The sequence below is a fragment of the Mastomys coucha genome, unplaced genomic scaffold (genome assembly GCF_008632895.1).
Source record: "Mastomys coucha isolate ucsf_1 unplaced genomic scaffold, UCSF_Mcou_1 pScaffold3, whole genome shotgun sequence".
NCBI lineage: Eukaryota > Metazoa > Chordata > Mammalia > Rodentia > Muridae > Mastomys > Mastomys coucha.
Window position 1 is genome coordinate 42,260,788 of NW_022196909.1, and position 19,970 is coordinate 42,280,757.

Sequence of the window (19,970 nt, forward strand, 5' to 3'; positions counted from 1 at the left end):
AAGATGACCCAGTGGTTAAGAGCATTGATTGCAGCTGGGCTGTGGTGGCGCACCCCTTTCATCCCAGCACTTGGGAGGCAGAGGCAGGTGGATTTCTGAGTTCGAGGCCAGCCTGGTCTACAGAGTGAGTTCCGGGACAGCCAGGGCTATACAGAGAAACTCTGTCTTGAAAAAAAAAAAACAAAAAACAAGCAAAAACAAACAAACAAAAAGGCATTGGCTGCTCTTCCAGAGGATCAGCTCACAACTGTCTGTAACTCCAGTTCCAGGGGATCTGACACCCCCACACAGACATCCATGCAGGCAGAACACCAATGCACATAAAATAAAAATAGATGATTCTTTAGAAGGAACCATTCATTTCCACTCTTACAAGATTCAAGCACTCTTGGCAAAGTGAGAGTCCTGTAGCCAAGGAACTGGCTTTTACTTTTCTGTTGCTGTTGTAAACATACTCCGACAAGGGCTGGTGAGATGGCTCAGAGGGTAAGAGCACTGACTGCTCTTCCAAAGGTCCTGAGTTCAAATCCCAGCAACCCCATGGTGGCTCATAACCGTCTGTAATGAGATCTGACGCCCTCTTCTGGTGTGTCTGAAGACAGCTACAGTGTACTTATAATAAGTAAATAAATCTTTGGGCCTGAGCGAGCGGGGCCGGAGGGAAAGGGAAAAAAAAAAAAGGAGGCAAGTGGTGAGTTTGTCTGGGAGGTTGTCTGGTGACAGCAGAGGACAGAGCTTGTTCCTTTGATGTCCTGGGAGCTGGCATAAGCCCCTCTGCTCAGGGACTTCTGCCCCTGACCTCTAAGGGCCTGGCCCTACTGGCCCCTGGATGTTCTGGTAAGCTGGCTGGCTTGAGCTAGGAAGCCCGGGCTGAGGCAGGTACAACCTCTCTTAGCAGGAAGAGAGGCATAGCTCTCTGGGCCTTCTTTGTAAATATTTTAAGCCCTTGATTGGGCTCCACCTTTCTAGACTAACTACTTCTAGCACCATTATCTAAGTATTTAGGCTTCCAACTTGTGAATCTGCATGGCACAGAAACCTTCCACCATCCGGGCATTCTTGTACCTGGGATGAGCCCACTTATCTGAGTGGAAATCTCTCTGTCCTGTGTTCTGGTCACAACCCCTTCCAAGTCATAGGAAATGGGGGAGGCGATAGGAATTTGGGGGACTGGGTGAGGTCCGCAGCCAGGCTCAGGGTGTCCCTTGCTTCCCTCTGACATGCAGGGCAGGCTGCCGCCTTCAATGTGACTTTCCGGAGAGCCAAGGGCTACCCCATTGACCTGTACTACCTCATGGACCTCTCCTACTCTATGCTTGATGACCTCAACAATGTCAAGAAGCTGGGCGGGGACTTGCTGCAGGCCCTCAATGAGATCACCGAGTCGGGCCGCATTGGTGAGACCTCCAGGGCGCACACACGCCTTTCAGTCTTGGGAACTCACTGCCACCGCACACCCCCATGCACATGGATCCTCAGAGGCAGAAGCTTGGAAGCTGCATAGGCAATGTTCATGGGGCCAGAGTTAATCCTGAATCTCTTCCAGGAGCTGTACCTGGTCACAGGCTGCTAAGACCTGCAGGCTCCTCCAAACTCTTTCTCTCTATATATTTTATATTTTGATGTTTAAGAGGCAAAAGTCCTACTACAATGCTAATCACTAAAAAGTGTTATCTATCTCATTACAGCAACCATGCATTAACAGAATAGTGGGAGTAAACTATAGGGCAAGGGTCACAGGGCAGGGGTCACAGGGCAGAGGTCACAGGGCAGGGGTCACAGGGCAGGGGTCACAGGGTGAGGGTTACAACACTGACCAACACCACCATGCTCACCAAACATGTGGGACAAGGGAACAGGGCACCCCTACTCACTCCAGGACATTCCTCTGCCTCATCATCTATGTTTAGGGATGCCCACGTGAACTTGTGAACACAGGATGCAAGCTCATATATTCACGTGTGCACACTCATGCTCACACACATCCAGGATCCTATACATAAGCACATGCCTAGTCATGCATGTGTGCCTGTATGCCTGCATACACAAGACCACATATATATGTAGATAGATAGAGATAGATAGATAGATAGATAGATAGATAGATAGATAGATAGATATAGATATACAGGTACTCCCATGTGCACACTCATGGTCACACATGCACATGACCCCATACATATTCATGCTGTATCACACACACACACACACACACTTATGTCTGTACATGGCCTCACATAGTCTCAGCCGCACATGGCTACACACATGCTTGTACCACACACTCGGCTATCATATTCGCACAACCATCCTCTTGCTTTCTCCCTCGTTTGGGAAACTGAGGCTTCGTCCTTGGTCCACTGGAAGGCTCACTATCCTGCCTGGAGTCCTGCCTGCTGCCTCATCCCTGTGCCTCCAGCCTCTGTCGTATATCCCTTGGGCTCCGGGTCTCTCTGGTCCTGCTTTCTGCTTCTGTCCCCTGTCCCCCTGCCTCATACCGTGTACCCCTCAGGTTTTGGGTCCTTCGTGGACAAGACAGTGCTGCCTTTTGTCAACACCCACCCTGAGAAGCTGAGGAACCCATGTCCCAACAAGGAGAAAGCCTGCCAGCCCCCGTTTGCCTTTCGTCATGTGCTCAAGCTAACAGACAACTCCAACCAGTTTCAGACAGAGGTCGGCAAGCAATTGATTTCTGGAAACCTGGACGCCCCTGAGGGCGGGCTGGACGCCATAATGCAAGTTGCTGTGTGTCCGGTGAGGCCAGTGTCCCTGTTCAGATTTCCCAACTTCCTCAAACTCAGGGCCTTCACGTGTATGAAGTGCTGTGGGGCCTCTGCTCGGCGAGTCTGCTCAGGCACTCACCCCATCTGGTCCCATGCTGTCACCCTGGGTCTCAGAAGGGCAGCCTCCTCAGTGGCCCACATCACTCCCAGCCATAGTGAAGGGAGAGCGTCAACAGAGCTCTAAAAACACCCACCCATGCCCATGCTAACTGACAGCCCTCACAGTTCTCCTGTGAGCCAGGCTGCCCAGCAGTGGGTCTTCTGGTTCCTAAAGCCTTTTCCCTCTCAAATCAAGAGCATGGGGACTGTTGTGGGACAAGGGAACCTATGTCCCTGCCTGTCAGCTGCAGATCGTGTGTATCAAGCGGTCATTGCGGCAAGCCAATCCCATCGCAGCCCGGCTCTCAGCTCTCTCGATTTGCTAGGTTCACGCTGCGAGCACACACGCTCTACACATGTGTTGGACTAGGGTATAATACATGGGTACTGCAAGTGTATGCTACTTCAATTGTTCCAGGCACTCGACTCCCCTGTGGACGTCCCCTGGTCCCCTCTTTTGTGGCTGGGATGTGTTTGCTGCCATACTCTTTTTCTTTCATGACTACGCTGCTGGAATCTAGTTCCGGGTCTGAAGACGTCTCTCTTTAGATTCAGATGTGCTTTGATTCTTACCTCATACTGCTGCAGGGCATGCTGGGAGCTGACAGTTTAGTCACTTCCTTGGCACTGGGTTGGGGCTCTCTACCTTCCTCTGGCTCTGTATGTGTGTGCTTGTGTCTGTCTGACTCTGTACATGTGTGTGTCTGTCTCCATCTCTCTAATCTCTCTCTCTCTATATATGTGTATGTATATATACATATATATATATATATATATATATATATATATATATATATATATATATATATATATATATATATATATATATATATATATATGGTTTTTGTTTTTGTTTTTGTTTTTTTGTTTTTGTTTTTGTTTTTCGAGACAGGGTTTCTCTGTGTAGCCCTGGCTGTCCTGGAACTCACTCTGTAGACTAGGCTGGCCTCAAACTCAGAAATCCGCCTGCCTCTGCCTCCCAAGTGCTGGGATTAAAGGCATGCGCCACCACCACCCGACTATATCTCCGTTTTTTACATTTCACTGTCTCTGTCTCTACGTCTCTGTATCTCTGTCAATCTGTCTCTCTTTGTGTGTGTGCATGTATCTATCTGTCTGTCTGTCTCTTTCTCTGTCTTTCTATCTCTCTATGTGTCTGTCTCTCTCTTTCATACACACACACACACACACACACACACACACACACACACACACACACCCCTCTCCTTCCCTGAGGGTCCCACAGGGAAACCAAAGCAGTAACCCCTGGCTGCCTTCTTTCCAGAAGGAAATTGGCTGGCGCAATGTCACGAGGCTGCTGGTGTTTGCCACAGACGACGGCTTCCACTTTGCCGGTGATGGCAAACTGGGTGCCATCCTGACCCCCAACGATGGCAACTGCCACCTGGAAGATAACATGTACAAGAGGAGCAATGAGTTCGTGAGTGCTCTGCCTGCCTTGGCACGCCCCAGTACCAAGGCTGGTTACATAAAAGTCACAGGAACGACAAGGGGACAGGCTGAGAACAGGGTCACATGCCCAGGTCACCCAAGCAGAACCCAGACTCCTCCTAACACAAATAACAAATCACAGAGGTGGTCCCAGAGGCCCTGGTGATAACATGAGACTCCTGACACCCACATCAGCCCGAAAGGCAGTCCTGGCCCTGATCCTCATGGCAGAGGGCCTCACACAGCCTTCTCCATGCTCCACACAGTCTCTATGCATGCCTGCTCTGCCCATAGTGACCTTGTCAGAGCCCGGGTCATCCCTGTACACTGTAGGGACTACCTGAGACTCAGTGATTTGGAGCTGATGGCAGATAGAATCTGGGGGTCCTGACCCTGGTATCTTATGTTCATTTATGCCCCCTGAAGTTGAATATCATATCCTTCCGCTATACATCATGGAGATGAGGGGCAGAATCTAAAATCTAGTGCTAGTGGAAGTGTAGGTATGTCCTAGGTGCCCGTACACCAGTTCCTCAGGATCTTGCTTGCACTCGGGCTGGCTTGGCACCTAGAGTGACGACCCACGGTAACTTCTTTACCTGGCATCATCCGTCACAACTGTCAGGATTCTCTTTCAGAAGGTTTGGTTGGTTCCCTGCCAGGCCTGTCACATGCTAGTCGATCTAACACCAAGCGAGGCCCAGCCCGAGCCAGGGCTGATGCCCTGTCAGCCCGGATGTTTGCTTGCCCACGGTGTCCTGGAAGGCTTGTCTGACAAGCTGTCCCCTCTCTCCAGGACTACCCATCCGTGGGCCAGCTGGCGCACAAACTTTCCGAGAGCAACATCCAGCCTATCTTTGCGGTGACAAAGAAGATGGTGAAAACCTATGAGGTAAGTGGAGCCTTGTGCAATGTGGCAACAGGCCATCTCAGCTGGGAGTGACAAGCCGGCTGGCCAGCCGGGCCCTGCCCAGTATTGCCTCAGTTCTGCTTTTCGTGCTGGCCTGTGGGTGGTGCGCCTGCCCGGTGGCCACAGTTTTTTGTGTGTGAGCACCCTGGTGAGGGAAGTTGAGGCTGCTGCCAGGCCACACAGTGTCCGCGTCTTGCTATGAAATTTCACAGTGCTGCTTGCTTTTGTTGTTTCTTCTGGAACAAAGCAATCTGGTACTGCCTTTTTCTCTCTCTCCATCCCCCTCCCCCTCTCCCCTCCCCTCCCCCCCATCTTTTTCCCTCAAAAATAAGTTCCTTCGAGCAACCATCATTCAGATGGAGCCAAACTCATGCGTTGCTACCACCTCAGGAGACCTCAGTTCTGCCCACAGGGGGACACCTCCTTCCTGTATGTGTTGGTTCGGGACAAGTCTCCCCAAAGCACCTCAAACAGACAGAAGCCAAGACCAAAGCAAGCAGGGTCTTGGATTTGTTGCTGGCTTTGAAATAGTTGTGCATCCTCCTGGGGAGGAAGCAGCTGGCCTTGTTCTTTGTATAGCAGTCAAGCCTGGTGACCCCAAGGTTCTGCATCCAGAGAGCTGACCCCTCTGGAGGCCCCCTAGAGGACGGGTGAAGTCCCACGAGTATAGTCAGGAGACCCTTGGACCCTTCAGTTCATGCAGCAGGGATCCCGTTTCCATCCGTTCACCTCTTTCGAAGGCAGTAATTAGGACCCGTGGTGTCCCCAAGCAAGACGCAGTTACAGAGTTAGAAAGTATTCATTGATGGCTGGGCTGGCTCCCCATGGCCCCTCACAATGCTCCTCGAGGCTCATCCTGTGTTTCTGATGCTGAGGCTGTGTCATGTGTGTGTGTGTGTGTCCTGCCTTGGAAAGCCAGCTGGGGAGCTGAGGCCATATCCCCAGAGGACAAGTTTGCACAGGCAAGAGTCTCAGGTGTGGCCAGTCTCCCGAGCTTTCTCCCTGGCTTAGCGACTTGCTGAACGGGTCTAAAGAGTTAAGCACAGCCAGCTAGACTGCCAGTCAACTTGCCACCGTGTAGGGGTGACGTCAGTGGCGACCAGAAAGGCCAAGGGCAAGTCTAAGAGAGAGCTGGGGCTTGAGCTCCCGTGGCCCCTCCCCTTTCAGGGCTAATCTCATGGCTGACCAGGATCTTCAGCTCCATCTAAGAATGAGTGGATCCTTCATGGCCTGGGGGACACCCACACACACCTGCCAGGAGCTACTGCCCAGGGCTACCTTCTTTGGAAATGTGTAGGGTGTAGGCAGCCCAAGCAGTGGACTGATCTAAATGAACAGTGAGGGCATGAGAGAGATTCTCTCCCGAGAAGAATCTCTGCTCCCAGAGGCTGCTCAGCCCAGGACCCTGAGCCAGAATGAGATGTGTCTAGCTGTCATGTGACCTGAAGCATGGAATCCACAGGCCGTAATCGATTTGTAAAATCTGATGGTTCATTCTTCACAGACAGAGAACCACAGATCTCAGCCACCCCAGCCACTGTAGTGTCAGGGAAATGTTAGTGGTTCCCCCTTCCCCACCCCCCCCCCCAAAAAAAACCAGACGGGAGCCGATCTGATGCAACTCACAGCAGGGGCTTTATTCTGTTGGAGCTAGCTCGGGCCCCTCAGCTCACCACTAACATACAGGACAGTTTTGGTGGAGATAGGAGCCCTGAACGTCTGTCTGGGCAAGGCTTTATCTGGACAGCAAGCAGGGGATAAGTGTGCAAGCATCTGATTGGAAAGCTCCTGTGGCCTTTAACATGATTGGCTGGTGCTGGGAGTCCTATCATAAACTTAACTTCTGCTCCCCTCTGCATTGGTGGTCGTTAGGCAGAAGGTGGGCTTGTAGCCTGGGGGGGGGGGCAGGCTTGTTGGGGGAATAACCTGGAGACACTAACTAGTCTTGTTGGGGGATTAGCCTAGAGACTGGAGCTCGGCTCTGATTTTGGTTTTGGGTTTTTTGTTGTTGTTTTTTGTTTGTTTGTTTTGGTTTTTTGAGACAGGCTTTCTCTGTGTCGCCTTGGCTGTCCTGGAACTCACTGTAGACCAGGCTAGCCTCGAACTTAGAAATCTGCCTGCCTCTGCCTCCCAAGTGCTGAGATTAAAGGTGTGCACCACCACCGCCCAGCTCTGCTCTGGTTTTGTTGGGGGCCAACTTGGAAACTAATGCTAGGCACCAGCCTGTTAGTTCACCTGAGTTCAAACTTAGGTCAGGTCCTCTAAAATGGAGTCTGAACTGAAAAGATTTGGCATTTCCACACATCTAAAGAAGGGGCCCCGGCTTCCTCTTCCATGAGAGGCAACAATGCTCACCCAGGAAGGCCACTGTGAGGACTCTGAGCTCAGTTACCAAGTTACCTCAGACAGCACCTGCCCTCTCATCTGAGAGCGGCTCCTCAGCAGTGCTGCCTGTCACTCTGTCCTCACAGACAGCAGCCAAGTGGGAAACCGAGCCGACTTTCCTCATATGACGGCTCTGGGCAACCGTGTCACTTCCAAATGGGCAGGGTACAGAGCTTGGATGGGAGCAGGAATGTGACGATTGGGGGAGGGGCAGGGAGCACACAGCAGCTGAGAAGATGGCTTTGGTAGGCTGTGCATTGCTGAGTGAGAAATGGGGAGTAGGTCACGTGGCAGGTCTGAGGCAAGCCACGGCTACTGGGGTAGCCACCATACTAATACTTCTACTGTCAGGCTCCAGAAAGTACGCAGTACCTTGAAGAGACATTAGGGAGCAGGAGGGACAGGCCTGGGGACCCTCTGAATGGGTGATGGGAGCAGACATGGAAGGCAGTGACTTAGCTCAGCACAGGACAGCCAGGGCGACCACTCCATAGTCAGAACATTTACACACACACACACACACACACACACACACACACACACATACATACACACACATACCATACACATACACACACATACACATATACACACATACACACACACATACATACACACACATACATGCATACATGCACATGCCATACACATGCCATACACATACATACATATACACACATACACACACATACCACACACACATACATACACACACATACACACACATACATACATATACACACATATACACACATACACACACACATACATACACACACATACATGCATACATGCACATGCCATACACATGCCATACACATACATACATATACACACATACACACACATACCACACACACATACACACATACATACACACACATACACACACATATATACATATACACACATATACACACATTCACACACATGCATATACACACACATATATACACACATACATACATACATACATACACACATACACACATATACACACATGCATACACACATACATACACACACACATACACACCCACACACACCCACACACACCATCCAATGCACCACCCTGTCTGCCATTGGGCTACGGATTCTCCTCTCCTCACAGAGTTGTAGCAGGTCCCAACTATTCGCTGTTGGTGGCATGAGCTCCATCTCAGAAGACAGTATGGCAGTGAGGGAGAAATCTGCGGACAGGAGACATGAGTCCCAAACCCACCACTTGCTGTGCTTCGACAGCTGAATCAGGCGGGGCTCCCTAGAGGAACTGAACTGGCAGGATTACATATAGATTGTACAAGGTGATCCACTAGAATGCCTGGCAACCAACTGCAGAATCCCACAATAGCTGCTGGTGGCTTTCTCGAAAGGCCAAGAGTCAGTAAGTTGTCCAGTCAACAAAACTGGACTTGCCCAGAGGCATGTCTTAGCTGACTCGAGATTTAATCAAGTTGACAGTCAAGACTGACCGAAGCAGGGGTCACAGGACTTCCTCAGGAGATGCCCAAGAACCCAGGGAGCACGTGGAGACTGTACACATCAGATCCACTTCAGCATGCACAAACTGGGCAGAGAAGAGCCAGGCTCTCCTAGCCTGGACTGGTCCTGTGCCAGGGGCAATCAAGTGGATTGTAGAACCCAGGGGTGGCTGCTAGCTAAGCTTTGATGGACTCACAAAAGGGACAGACTTCATTCCAGAGACTCAAGGTGCCGGGCCTGCGTGGCCTGGTCATCAGTTATGTGAAGGTGTATGGGAGAGGGATGATTGTTCTCTGTCTGTGAAATGTGGCGTGCCCATGAATAACACTGTAGAAGGTGTGGGGAAATGGCAGACAGCAGGATGTCTGTCATTCAAGGGCTCTGTCTGGCCCACTTCTCTGAGAAGCGGCCCTGTCCTGTGATAGCTGCTCGTCACAGGGTTATATAACCATCACTATTAAGTTAGAAATCTGAAATTCACCAACCAGTACCCCCAGAGCTCCCAGGAACGAAACCACCAACCAAAGAGTACACATGGAGGGACTCAAGGCTCCAGCCGCATATGTAGCAGAGGACGGCCTTGTGGGACATCAATGAGAGGAGAGAGGCCCTTGGTCTTGTGAAGGCACAGTGTAGGGGAATGCCAGGACAGGGAAGTGTGAATAGTAGGTGGGTTGGTGAGCAGGGGGAGGAGGGAAGGAATAGGGGGGTTTTCAGAGGGGAAATGAGGAAGGGGATAAAATTTTAAATGTAAATAAAGAAAATATATAATAATAAAAAAAGAAAGAAAGAAAGAAGGAAAGAAAGGAAGGAAGGAAAGAAATCTTCCTCGTGATGGAGTCTTTGGATTTTTTTATGTATAAAATCATATCATCTGCAAAAAAAAATAATTTGAATTCTAAAAAAAAAATCTGGAACTCATTGATATGGTCAAAACTCAACCACTTCCTGTGATTTTACCACATTTTACTGTTATCTGTGCATTGTGCTGATGGGGTAGGAACACCATCATGTGGCTCTAACTCAGAGACGCCATTGGATTGAAATGTCCTCTGGGGACGTTTATACCTAGGAGTGTGACCTCCATTCAGGGCTTTGGAGCTGGGCTTCTTTCTGAGACAGGCTTTCTCTGTGTAGTTCCTGTCCTGGAACTCTCTCTCTCTGTAGAACAGGCTGTCCTGGAATTAACTCTCTCTCTCTCTCTCTCTCTCTCTCTCTCTCTCTCTCTCTCTCTCTCTCTCTCTCTCTCTCTCTCTCTCTCTGTCTGTCTCTCTCTCTCTCTGTCTCTCTCTCTGTCTCTCTCTCTCTCTGTACACCAGGCTGGCCTCAAACTCACAGATACCCACTTGCCTCTGCCTCCCAAGCACTGAGATTAAAGGCATTCATCCCCACCATCCAGCCCCTTCTCCCTTTCTTAATCAGAACAGGGGATAGAATCTATGCTAGGCAAATGCTCTGCCACTGGCCCACACCCTTACTCCTCCACTCAGTTTCTCTTCTGAGACAGTCTGAGTAACCCAGGCAGGCCCCGAACTTGTGAAGAGAGGCCTGGGACACTAGACCCAGCTTTTCAGGGCTTGCTGATTTCCGGGCCCAGCACCTAAGAGCTTGACGCTCTTCAGCTAGGGTGAGAGGCTGTGACACCAGGCTGCTCTACCAGGCCTGGCTGCTTGGGTTTTACTCCAAGAATCTGTTGCCGGCATGCAGCAGTGTTATCGCCGGCTCGTTGAATGTCCTATGAGCTAGCTCATGAGAAAGGGAGGCCCTGGGCAGCCATTGCAAGCCTCGTGGCTGTGGAGGAGCCTGCGCTAACTTGATCTTCTCGTCAACAGAAACTTACAGAGATTATCCCTAAGTCGGCAGTGGGGGAACTATCTGATGACTCCAGCAACGTGGTGCAGCTCATCAAGAATGCCTACTATGTGAGTCTCCAGCAAAGCTGGGGGTGGGGCGGGTTGGCAAGGATCCAATGGGTCAGCGGATGAGTGGCTGGGGGAAGGGGTGGCACATTGCCTTTGGGGGGCTCCTTCTGAGATCCTCAATGCTTCTAGACAGGCAGGGCAGGGAGAAAGAAGGGAGGGTAAGGAGAGATGTACCAGCTACTTCCTACAGCTTGTGCCCTTTCGTGGCTGCTCTGTCCTAGACCCTACCTGGGCGTTTCCTAAAACACCAATGGAAGGCCCTTCCTCGGGGCTCTTCCCTGGAGCCGCCATGGAATACACGGGGAGTAGAGGGCTGGAGAAGGCAGAATGGTACCTCTCAGGGTGGGGGAGACCCCAGCAATCATCACAGTGGCCTTGGATCTTGTGAAGACTCCCTCGTGCCTCTTGTAGGCCAGCCCCTAACCTTATTCTGGGTTATCCCTCCTTGGCCCCTCTTCCACCTTCCTCCTCTTCCTCCTCAGGGATGGCTCATCTGTCCAAATGCACGCAGATTTCCTGGCCTCAGAGGCCCAGTGTCCTGGTGAATACCGGCATGCACCAAACACGGCTCAGGGCTCAGACAATGTCCAGTCCCAAGCAATAACAGAAATCCACTCTCAGTGACAGGTGTCCCCAAAGGTCTGGCCCTGCATCCTGTGTCCTGGAAGGCTGGCAGCACATACTGTGTGGGAAGCCTTTCAAGATGACTATTGCCGATTAGAAAACAACCCTGGGGCCAGGGTGGAGAATCCTATTTTCTTCTCTGGCCCTGTGAGCCCCAGGTGCACAAGTGGCTCCTGTACCTGGCCACTGCCCAGTCATGCATAGCTCCTCCTCCTCCTCCTCCTCCTCCTCCTCCTCCTCCTCCTCCTCCTCCTCTTCCTCCTTCTTCTTCTTCTTTCTTCTCCTTCTCCTTCTCCTCCTTCTCCTTCTCCTTCACCTTCTCCTTCTCCTTCTTCCTCTTCCTCTTCCTCTTCCTCTTCCCCTTCCCCTTCTCCTTCTCCCTCTCCCTCTCCCTCTCCCCTTCCCTCCTCTTCTTCTCCTCCTCCTCCTCCTCCTCCTCTTTCTAAGATTTATTTTATTTATATGAGTACACTGTAGCTGTCTTCAGACACACCAGAAAAGGGCATCAGATCCCATTCCAGATGGTTGTGAGCCACCATGTGATTGCTGGGAACTGAACTCAGGACCTCTGGAAGAGCAGTCAGTGCTCTTAACCGCGGAGCCACCCCTCCAGTCCGCCTAGCTCTATCTTCCCAGGGATGACTTAGGCGATGCCATCTCAGCCTACCTGCTGGATGCCACCTGTTTGTTCTTTTTCTCCTTCCAGCTGTACCTTAGCTCTCATATCACTTCGACAGCCTATCATTCCTCCCCCCCCTCCCCCCGCTAACCCTGGGGGTTCAACAGCGAAGAGACAGTCCTCACAGGGTCCGGGGCCCATGTCTGTGCTGGTCACCTGCCGGTAGCCTGTCTCAGAGCAACCCCACGACATCAGCCAGCTGTCCCATGCTGACACAACCACTGAGCTCCTATCAGGGGTCTGGGTCATCTGCTGGTGTGCAGGAGGGTCTTAAGGAGTGAGATAGCTAGGGGCGGGGACAGCCACACCTGTCACTCCTGAGCATAGCTGTTCTCTTCCCATAGAAACTCTCCTCTAGGGTCTTCCTGGACCACAGTGCCCTCCCAGACACCCTGAAGGTCACCTATGACTCCTTCTGCAGTAACGGAGCGTCGAGTATAGGCAAATCCCGAGGAGACTGTGACGGAGTGCAGATCAACAACCCGGTGAGCCCGGCCCACCTATGCACCTGCGGTTTCTAGACCAAGGTGTTGGAGGATCCTGTGGAGACCTTGGTGACCCACTCCCAATGACAACTAGGAGGGGAAGGAGAGTCACAGGAATAAGCAAGGGAGGACACCGTTAATGATCAGGGCCCAGCCTCTTCTCCCTTTGAACACCTGAGAGGAGGCCAGATGGAACATTAGGGGAGGGTACCGGACATGCTCTCAGCTGCAGCTTCACACCTATCAACACAATGGATACCTGCACATTTCCATCTACAATGGTCCTGGGTAGAAAGATGAGCATGGTGTGACAGCGCCCTCTAGGGGCAACTGCTGGACATGCACTGCCGGACACGTATCTGAGAGGCTGGGCAAAGGACAAAAAAAGCAAGGCTACTACCCTGGTCACCCCCAGTCCGGAACTGAACGCCACCATTCCCCCTATAGGTCACCTTCCAGGTAAAGGTTACGGCTTCAGAGTGTATCCAGGAGAAGTCCTTTGTCATCCGGGCACTGGGCTTCACGGACACAGTGACCGTGCAGGTCCTTCCCCAGTGCGAGTGTCAGTGCCGGGACCAGAGTCGGGAGCAGAGTCTCTGTAGAGGCAAAGGAGTCATGGAGTGTGGCATCTGCAGGTGAGGAGGGTGTGTGTGACCTGTGGGGCATCAGTCCACGGGAAAGGCGTCTGCAGATGAGGCCAGACTATAGCATGGCGTGAGGTAGGCATGAGCAACCCCTGGCACGCCTGCCCGTGAGGCACGTGTCTTCAAGTAGAGTAGGTATGGCCAGCTCACCCAGGAAGCAGATACTCTGCAGGTACTCCTGTGTCCTAGCTTTCTCTGACCTCAGAGACTCTGACCAATCAGATTGGCGGCATGTGGCTAGAGCTCCTAAGAGACAGATGACCACTCCTGGCAGCCTGGGCCCTAAAGCCATCCTGTGGATATGTATACACAGATCTTCAGGATGCTCTACCTTGAGGAGGAGGAGGAGGAGGAGGAGAAGGAGGAGGAAGGAGAGGAAGAGGGAGAGGAGGAGGGAGAGGAGGGAGAGGAGGAGGAGGGGGAGGAGGAGGAGGATGAAGGAGAGGAGGAGAAGGAAGGAGAGGAGGAGGAGGAAAGACAGAAGGAGGAGGAAGGAGAGGAGGAGGAGGAAGAGGGAGAGAAGAAGGAGGGGGAGGAGGGAGAGGAGAAGGAGGAGGGAGAGGAAGAGGAGGAAGAGGAGGAAGAGGAGGAAGAGGAGGAAGAGGAGGAGGAGGAGGAAGGAAAGGAGGAGGAGGAGGAAGGACAGGAGGAGGAAGGACAGGAGGAGGAAGGAGAGGAGGAGGAGGAAGAGAGAGAGAAGAAGGAGGGAGAGGAGGGAGAGGAGAAGGAGGAGGGAGAGGAAGAGGAGGAGGAGGAGGAGGAGGAGGGGGAGGAAGGATGCAGTGTGCTAGCAGAGAGGTTGTAGTTGCTTGTCTGGGTACCAGCCATCTCCTTCCAACTCCAGTCCCAGTTTCAGATCTATGAGATACTCTAACCTATACCTCAGACCTGCACTGGCTGTAGACCTCCTCCCAGAAACTCTAACAGTGGTGGTTTCTACATCTGCCTTCGGCTCCCAGCTGGTCCTTGCCCTGGTCCTGAGTGTACAGCCCTAGGTGGCCTCTCTACAAGGCTGAGCTAACTTGCCTGGAGGATTGGGCCACTGGTCAGTGAATTCTGCGGCTTCCTCCTGCAGGACACTGTAGGATGTGTCAGGGTTAGCTACTGCCATTCTCTTACTACGTAAGCTATGTATGGTGTCCATACATTCTTCTGTCTCCTTAGTTCGGTGATAAGGCAATGGTTTCAGATCCCCACCAGACTTCCTTCCAAGTCTAGGTCGGGGGTTGGGGGGGTGCAGATACTGGCTTCTTGGGACAATCCATTAACACAAGTCTCAGGCAACTCCCAGGTGAGCCTGCCGGAGGTGCTGTGCTCACAGGACAGTCACTGTGTGACCGCGGAGACATCTTTGCCTAGTACATGGCACACGCCCAAGGGACCCTTGGAGAGCGGTTGTGCTGTGGCCTACTTTACAGATGTCTGGGTGACTGCTAGGCCAGGAAGGACAGGTGTCCACATCCTAAGAGCACATCTTTATATTTACAACCCTTCCTCATCCCATCAGGTGCGATTCTGGCTACATTGGGAAAAACTGTGAGTGCCAGACACAGGGCCGGAGCAGCCAGGAGCTGGAGAGGAACTGCCGGAAGGACAATAGTTCCATCGTGTGCTCCGGGCTCGGGGACTGCATCTGTGGGCAGTGTGTGTGCCACACCAGTGATGTCCCCAACAAACAGATCTATGGGCAATACTGCGAGTGTGACAATGTCAACTGTGAGAGATATGACGGCCAAGTCTGCGGTGGCCAAGGTAAGTGTTGGGAGCTTTCTTGTCCATTTGTACCAGGAGATATTAAGTGGGACGTTGGGGACAGACAGACAGACTAGCAAGCCCTCCCTGCATGACCGTGTTAGTCAGCGTTGTCCTGGGAAGGTAGTAGTGGGTAATAGTCATGTCCCGATCCAAGAGCTTTTCAGATACAATATGGAGGTCCCACCTGGCTGGCTGGTGGCCATCTTGCTGAAGATGCAGGGTAGGGAGGTATGCTTGGGCTCTGTGGTTTTGCCAGGCTTTTTATGGGGTCATGTAAGGAGGGAGAGAGGTAGAGGGGGGCTTAATCAATACAATTCTCCTTGATAGGTCTGGGGAGCACGGTAGAGGGAGGATGAGTCCCTGTTCCTAGCAGCCTGCAGGGAAGTGAGTCATGGTAACCTCGCTTGTCTTCCAGACAGGGGCTCCTGTTCCTGTGGCCAGTGTAATTGCAAGGAGGGGTTCGAGGGCTCAGCCTGCCAGTGTCAGAGGTCCACCACAGGCTGTCTGAATGCACGGCTGGTGGAGTGCAGTGGTCGAGGCCGGTGCCAATGCAACAGGTGCATATGTGACAAAGGCTACCAGCCACCGCTGTGCGAGGAGTGTCCTGGTTGCCCCACACCCTGCAGCAACTACACGTGAGTGTTCCCACTGCCCATGTTGGCCTCACTGCTGGACAACCAGGGAGCCCTTGGGGACACCACTGCTCCCGAGTTCTTAGCAGGATTCAGCAGGCCCAGTGTCCCTGCCACCACCTACCTTCTTGCATGCCTGCAGGAGCCCTGGCCTCACAGGGGGATGCCAGGCCTATGTCCCTTCAGCCCTTGAGTGATGTTTCCATGAACACTGGCTCTGCCTTCCACACCCTCTTAGGAACACAATTTGTGTCTCTCTCGTCTCTCACTTGGTTAGCCTGAGACGTGAAAGCTCCCAGGCCCTCTACCTGGGACTGCCTAAGTTTGCACATGAGCACACTCTCTTCATACCATGCGCTGGACACAGCCATGTTTTTTCCTGAATCATCCACATCCCCTTGCGCAGCTCTGCAGTCCACTCCACGCATGCACCCTCAAACACCAGCCAGTGTACCCACATTCACCTAGACATCCTGGCCACACATACTTTGACACACTAGCGCCCTCCTCCAGAACCACGTGTCTCCACACACCCGCATGCCCTGACGTCACTGATGCGCCCTTGAACACTAACGTGCCAGTTCACACCTCATGCCCTTATGCGCTCTCAACACCCACCCCACCCGACTCCGACTCCTCCTCTTCTTCCTCCGCAGCTCTTGTGCCGAATGCCTGAAGTTTGGTACGGGCCCTTTTGAGAAGAATTGTAGTGTTCAGTGTGCCAATGTGATGCTGCAAACTCTCCCTTGGAAGAAAACTCCCTGCAAGGAGAGGGACTCCGAGGGCTGCTGGATAACTTACATCTTGCTGCAGAAGGACGGAAGGGGCGCTTACAACATCGACGTGAAGGACGATCGAGGTGAGGCTGGGTGGTACCTGGGAGTATGATCTCATGACCTGGCCTCGGTGGAGCATAGGAACAAGAACTCTGACCGCGAGGTCTTAGCAGACAGTGAGGGGGCTGCAGAGGAAAACATCTCTCTTCTGTGGGGCAAGGCTGGCTGAGCAGCAGGAGGCGGAGCAGCAGGAGGCGGAGCCATCCCGGAGACCTGGGCAGGGCAGCTGGCAGCCATCCACTTGCCCCACGACCCTCTCATTCCCACTCCTTACCTGGCCCTGTATGAGGAGGTGCACAGCAGATGGGGTCTCCTGGTGGTAACTCCAATACATATTGCGTATTGTCTAAGTTTGGGCTTTTATTGATGTGAAGAGGCACCCTGACTAAGGCTACCAAGGCAAACATTTCATTGGGGCTAGCTTACAGAAATGTAGTCCATTATCATCACGGCAGGAAGCACGGCCGAGTGCAGACAGACATGGCGCTGGTTGAGCCAAGAGTTCTACATCTACAGACAGCAGAAGGGGACTGGCTCCACCAGTATAGATCACCCAGCCTGGCCCCACAGTGACATCCTTCCTCCAACAAGGCCACACCCACTCCAACAAGGCCACGCCTCCTAATAGTGCCACTCCCCCATGGGCCAAGCATTCAAAATGCGTGGGTCTATGGGGCCTATTCCCATGTCAAGCCACCACAAGTAGAATGCCATTGCAGTGGCGCCTTGTCTAGCGAGAGCATCTCTCATCTCATGGGAGGATCCCGAGGGATGGCTCAGTTGCTTCTTCAGAATGCCCTATGGAGGGCTAAAGGAAAGTGGAAGTGATTCCAGCCCCAAGCATTGCTTGCTGGCCCTCCACTTGGCTGTAGTCTTTGCCAGACCCAGTGAACTTAGATATCATGATCTGGACCCTGGTGTCACAAGGGTTCCTAGGGCCAGTTCTCCTCGACAGGAAGATGAAGCTGTGGCCTGGGGCCAGTTCTCCCCGACAGGAAGATGAAGCTGTGGGACAAGGGGAAGCAGAGGGTGCGTGGTGGGTGCAGTCAACACCCCATGACGGCCCCTCAAGTCCTGGAAGAGCCCGGGCCTATTCCTGTACGTTTCGGGAAACCATTAGAAATTTCCCGAAAGTGGCCGGGCAGTGGTGGCACACGCCTTTAATCCCAGCCCTTGGGAGGCAGAGGCAGGTGGATTTCTGAGTTCAAGGCCAGCCTGGTCTACAGAGTGAGTTCCAGGATAGCCAGGGCTAAACAGAGAAACACTGTCTTGAAAGACCAAAAGAAAGAAAGAAAGAAAGAAAGGAAGGAAGGAAGGAAGAAAGAAAGAAAGAAATTTCCAGAAAGTGGCCATATTTCCACTGTGTTTCCTTAAAGTTTTTATTGATTTTTTCTGTAATTTCTAGTTCTTTATCATGATTAGTGTGTACATACATGTGTGCACATCAGTTACCTTTTTAAACACAGGAGCAAACTCAGGTCACCCTGTGTGCACAGCACACGCCTTTACTGGCTGATCCATTTCACCGGCTCCTAAGTGGTGTTTTTAAAAGTCCGTCCTGCCGGGCAGTGGTGACGCACACCTTTAATCCCAGCACTTGGGAGGCAGAGGCAGGAGGATTTCTGAGTTTGAGGCCAGCCTGGTCTACAGAGTGAGTTCCAGGACAGCCAGGGCTATATAGAAAAACCCTGTCTCGAAAAACCAAAAAAAAAAAAAAAAAAAAAGTCCATCCAGCAGCTGCTTTGCCAGGGTATAAGGTGGGTCTTTGCCCTGCTGGAGGAGGGTGTGGATGCGATCCGATTGGGAACCTAGTGGACACAGTCCTGTCAGGGAACAAGCTGCATGGTTTTGTGAGGGGCCACATAAACACGGTCCCTTTAGGAAGTAGTGAAAGTGATCTTGTCAGCCGGGTAAACTTAGCTTTCTTATAGGACAGGGCAGACATGTTATTGTACATGTCTTATAGGACAGGGCAGTCTTGTTATTGTACAACTGACGCCCTGTCCATTAGCCAAGCGGACGAATTATACTCTCATAGAATTATATCCATGTATTTGAATGCTTGGCCCACGGGGAGTGGCATGATTAGGAGGCGTGGCCTTGTTGGAGTGGGTTCGGGCTTGTTGTAGGAAGTATGGCACTGTGGGGGAAGGCTTTGTGATCTCCTATATTTGAGCTCCGCCCACTGTGGAAGCAGTTCCCTTCTACCCAGGTAAAACTGCTGATTGGTCTAGGACTTAACAGAGAAGAGATAAGTGGGCAGGGTGGGCCAGAGGGTGGTTGGTATAGAGCCCCCCCCCTTTGAATAGAACGCAGAGAAGCGGAACTGAGAGAAACAGGTGACGGGGTCCTGGGGTCCCCAACAGATGAAGTAAGAAGTCAGATGCTGAACAGATTGGAAGGAAGTTGAATAGCAATGACCAAAGAGGGTGGGCACGATGGATCTGGGCAAAAGATAGAAGAGAATGCCTTATAGACTTAGGCAAGCAGCCTTGGGATGTCAGCTACTCAATGCATCCAGACTCAGAGAGCTGAGGGGGACTGCTGAGGGGCCCACTCTGGTGACCACCGGAAGCTCGTGTCGGCAGCATACCAGGCTCCTACAGGACTAAGACCTGCAGCCTCCTGAGCCCGAGTTCAAGTCAGGAACCCCTAAAAGGCAGACAGGATGCAGACTCTGCCCTGGGTGTTTGAGGCTACTGGCTGTAGCCAGGTTGGAGGTCACATCTAGTTTTGTGCTGGGTGGTGGTGGTGCACACCTTTAATCCCAGCATTTAGGAGGCAGAGGCAGGCGGATTTCTGAGTTCGAGGCCAGCCTGGTCTACAGAGTGAGTTCCAGGACAGCCAGGGTTACACAGAGAAACCCTGTCTCGAAAAACAAAAAACAAAAAAATCTGGGTTTGTGCCACCTTAGCCAAATTTATTTAACCTCTGTGAAGGTCAAACGGGCCTCCTTGGAAAGACCACGGTGACATAAGAGATTCTATGACAATGTTCTTGGGGATCCACACAGCAGGGAGAGGTTCACACTGACTGGTAGGGGCCCCGTCCCACAGTCAGGGTCTGCTGTGTAGCCTACTGCATTGCACCCCAGGACCCACACCCAGGAGAGGCCAGCTCAGCCCTGGACCTTGAGACAGTGTCCCGCTCATCTTATGGCTACCTCAGTTGCCTGACCACAGGCCTGTGGTTCCTGGCATCGGTTACCATGGCATCCCTTTGCCTGGATGTGCCAGCTTAGACATTACTGCCAATTCTCATACTGCACAATGAGATAGCCAGGGG

The 19,970-nt window shown here is 52.2% G+C and overlaps 1 protein-coding gene across 1 annotated transcript in view; it reads left to right on the plus strand.

The window, feature by feature from the left end:
- Itgb2 (integrin subunit beta 2) overlaps nucleotides 1–19,970 on the plus strand; it is a 39,501-nt gene that overhangs the window by 18,169 nt on the left and 1,362 nt on the right. Inside the window, exons 5-14 of the mRNA XM_031347763.1 lie at nucleotides 1,227–1,397; nucleotides 2,510–2,751; nucleotides 4,165–4,320; nucleotides 5,128–5,223; nucleotides 10,941–11,030; nucleotides 12,678–12,818; nucleotides 13,266–13,453; nucleotides 14,970–15,214; nucleotides 15,633–15,852; nucleotides 16,506–16,708. Of these exons, the coding sequence (XP_031203623.1) occupies nucleotides 1,227–1,397; nucleotides 2,510–2,751; nucleotides 4,165–4,320; nucleotides 5,128–5,223; nucleotides 10,941–11,030; nucleotides 12,678–12,818; nucleotides 13,266–13,453; nucleotides 14,970–15,214; nucleotides 15,633–15,852; nucleotides 16,506–16,708 (1,752 nt within the window). The remainder of the gene's footprint in view (nucleotides 1–1,226; nucleotides 1,398–2,509; nucleotides 2,752–4,164; nucleotides 4,321–5,127; nucleotides 5,224–10,940; nucleotides 11,031–12,677; nucleotides 12,819–13,265; nucleotides 13,454–14,969; nucleotides 15,215–15,632; nucleotides 15,853–16,505; nucleotides 16,709–19,970) is intronic.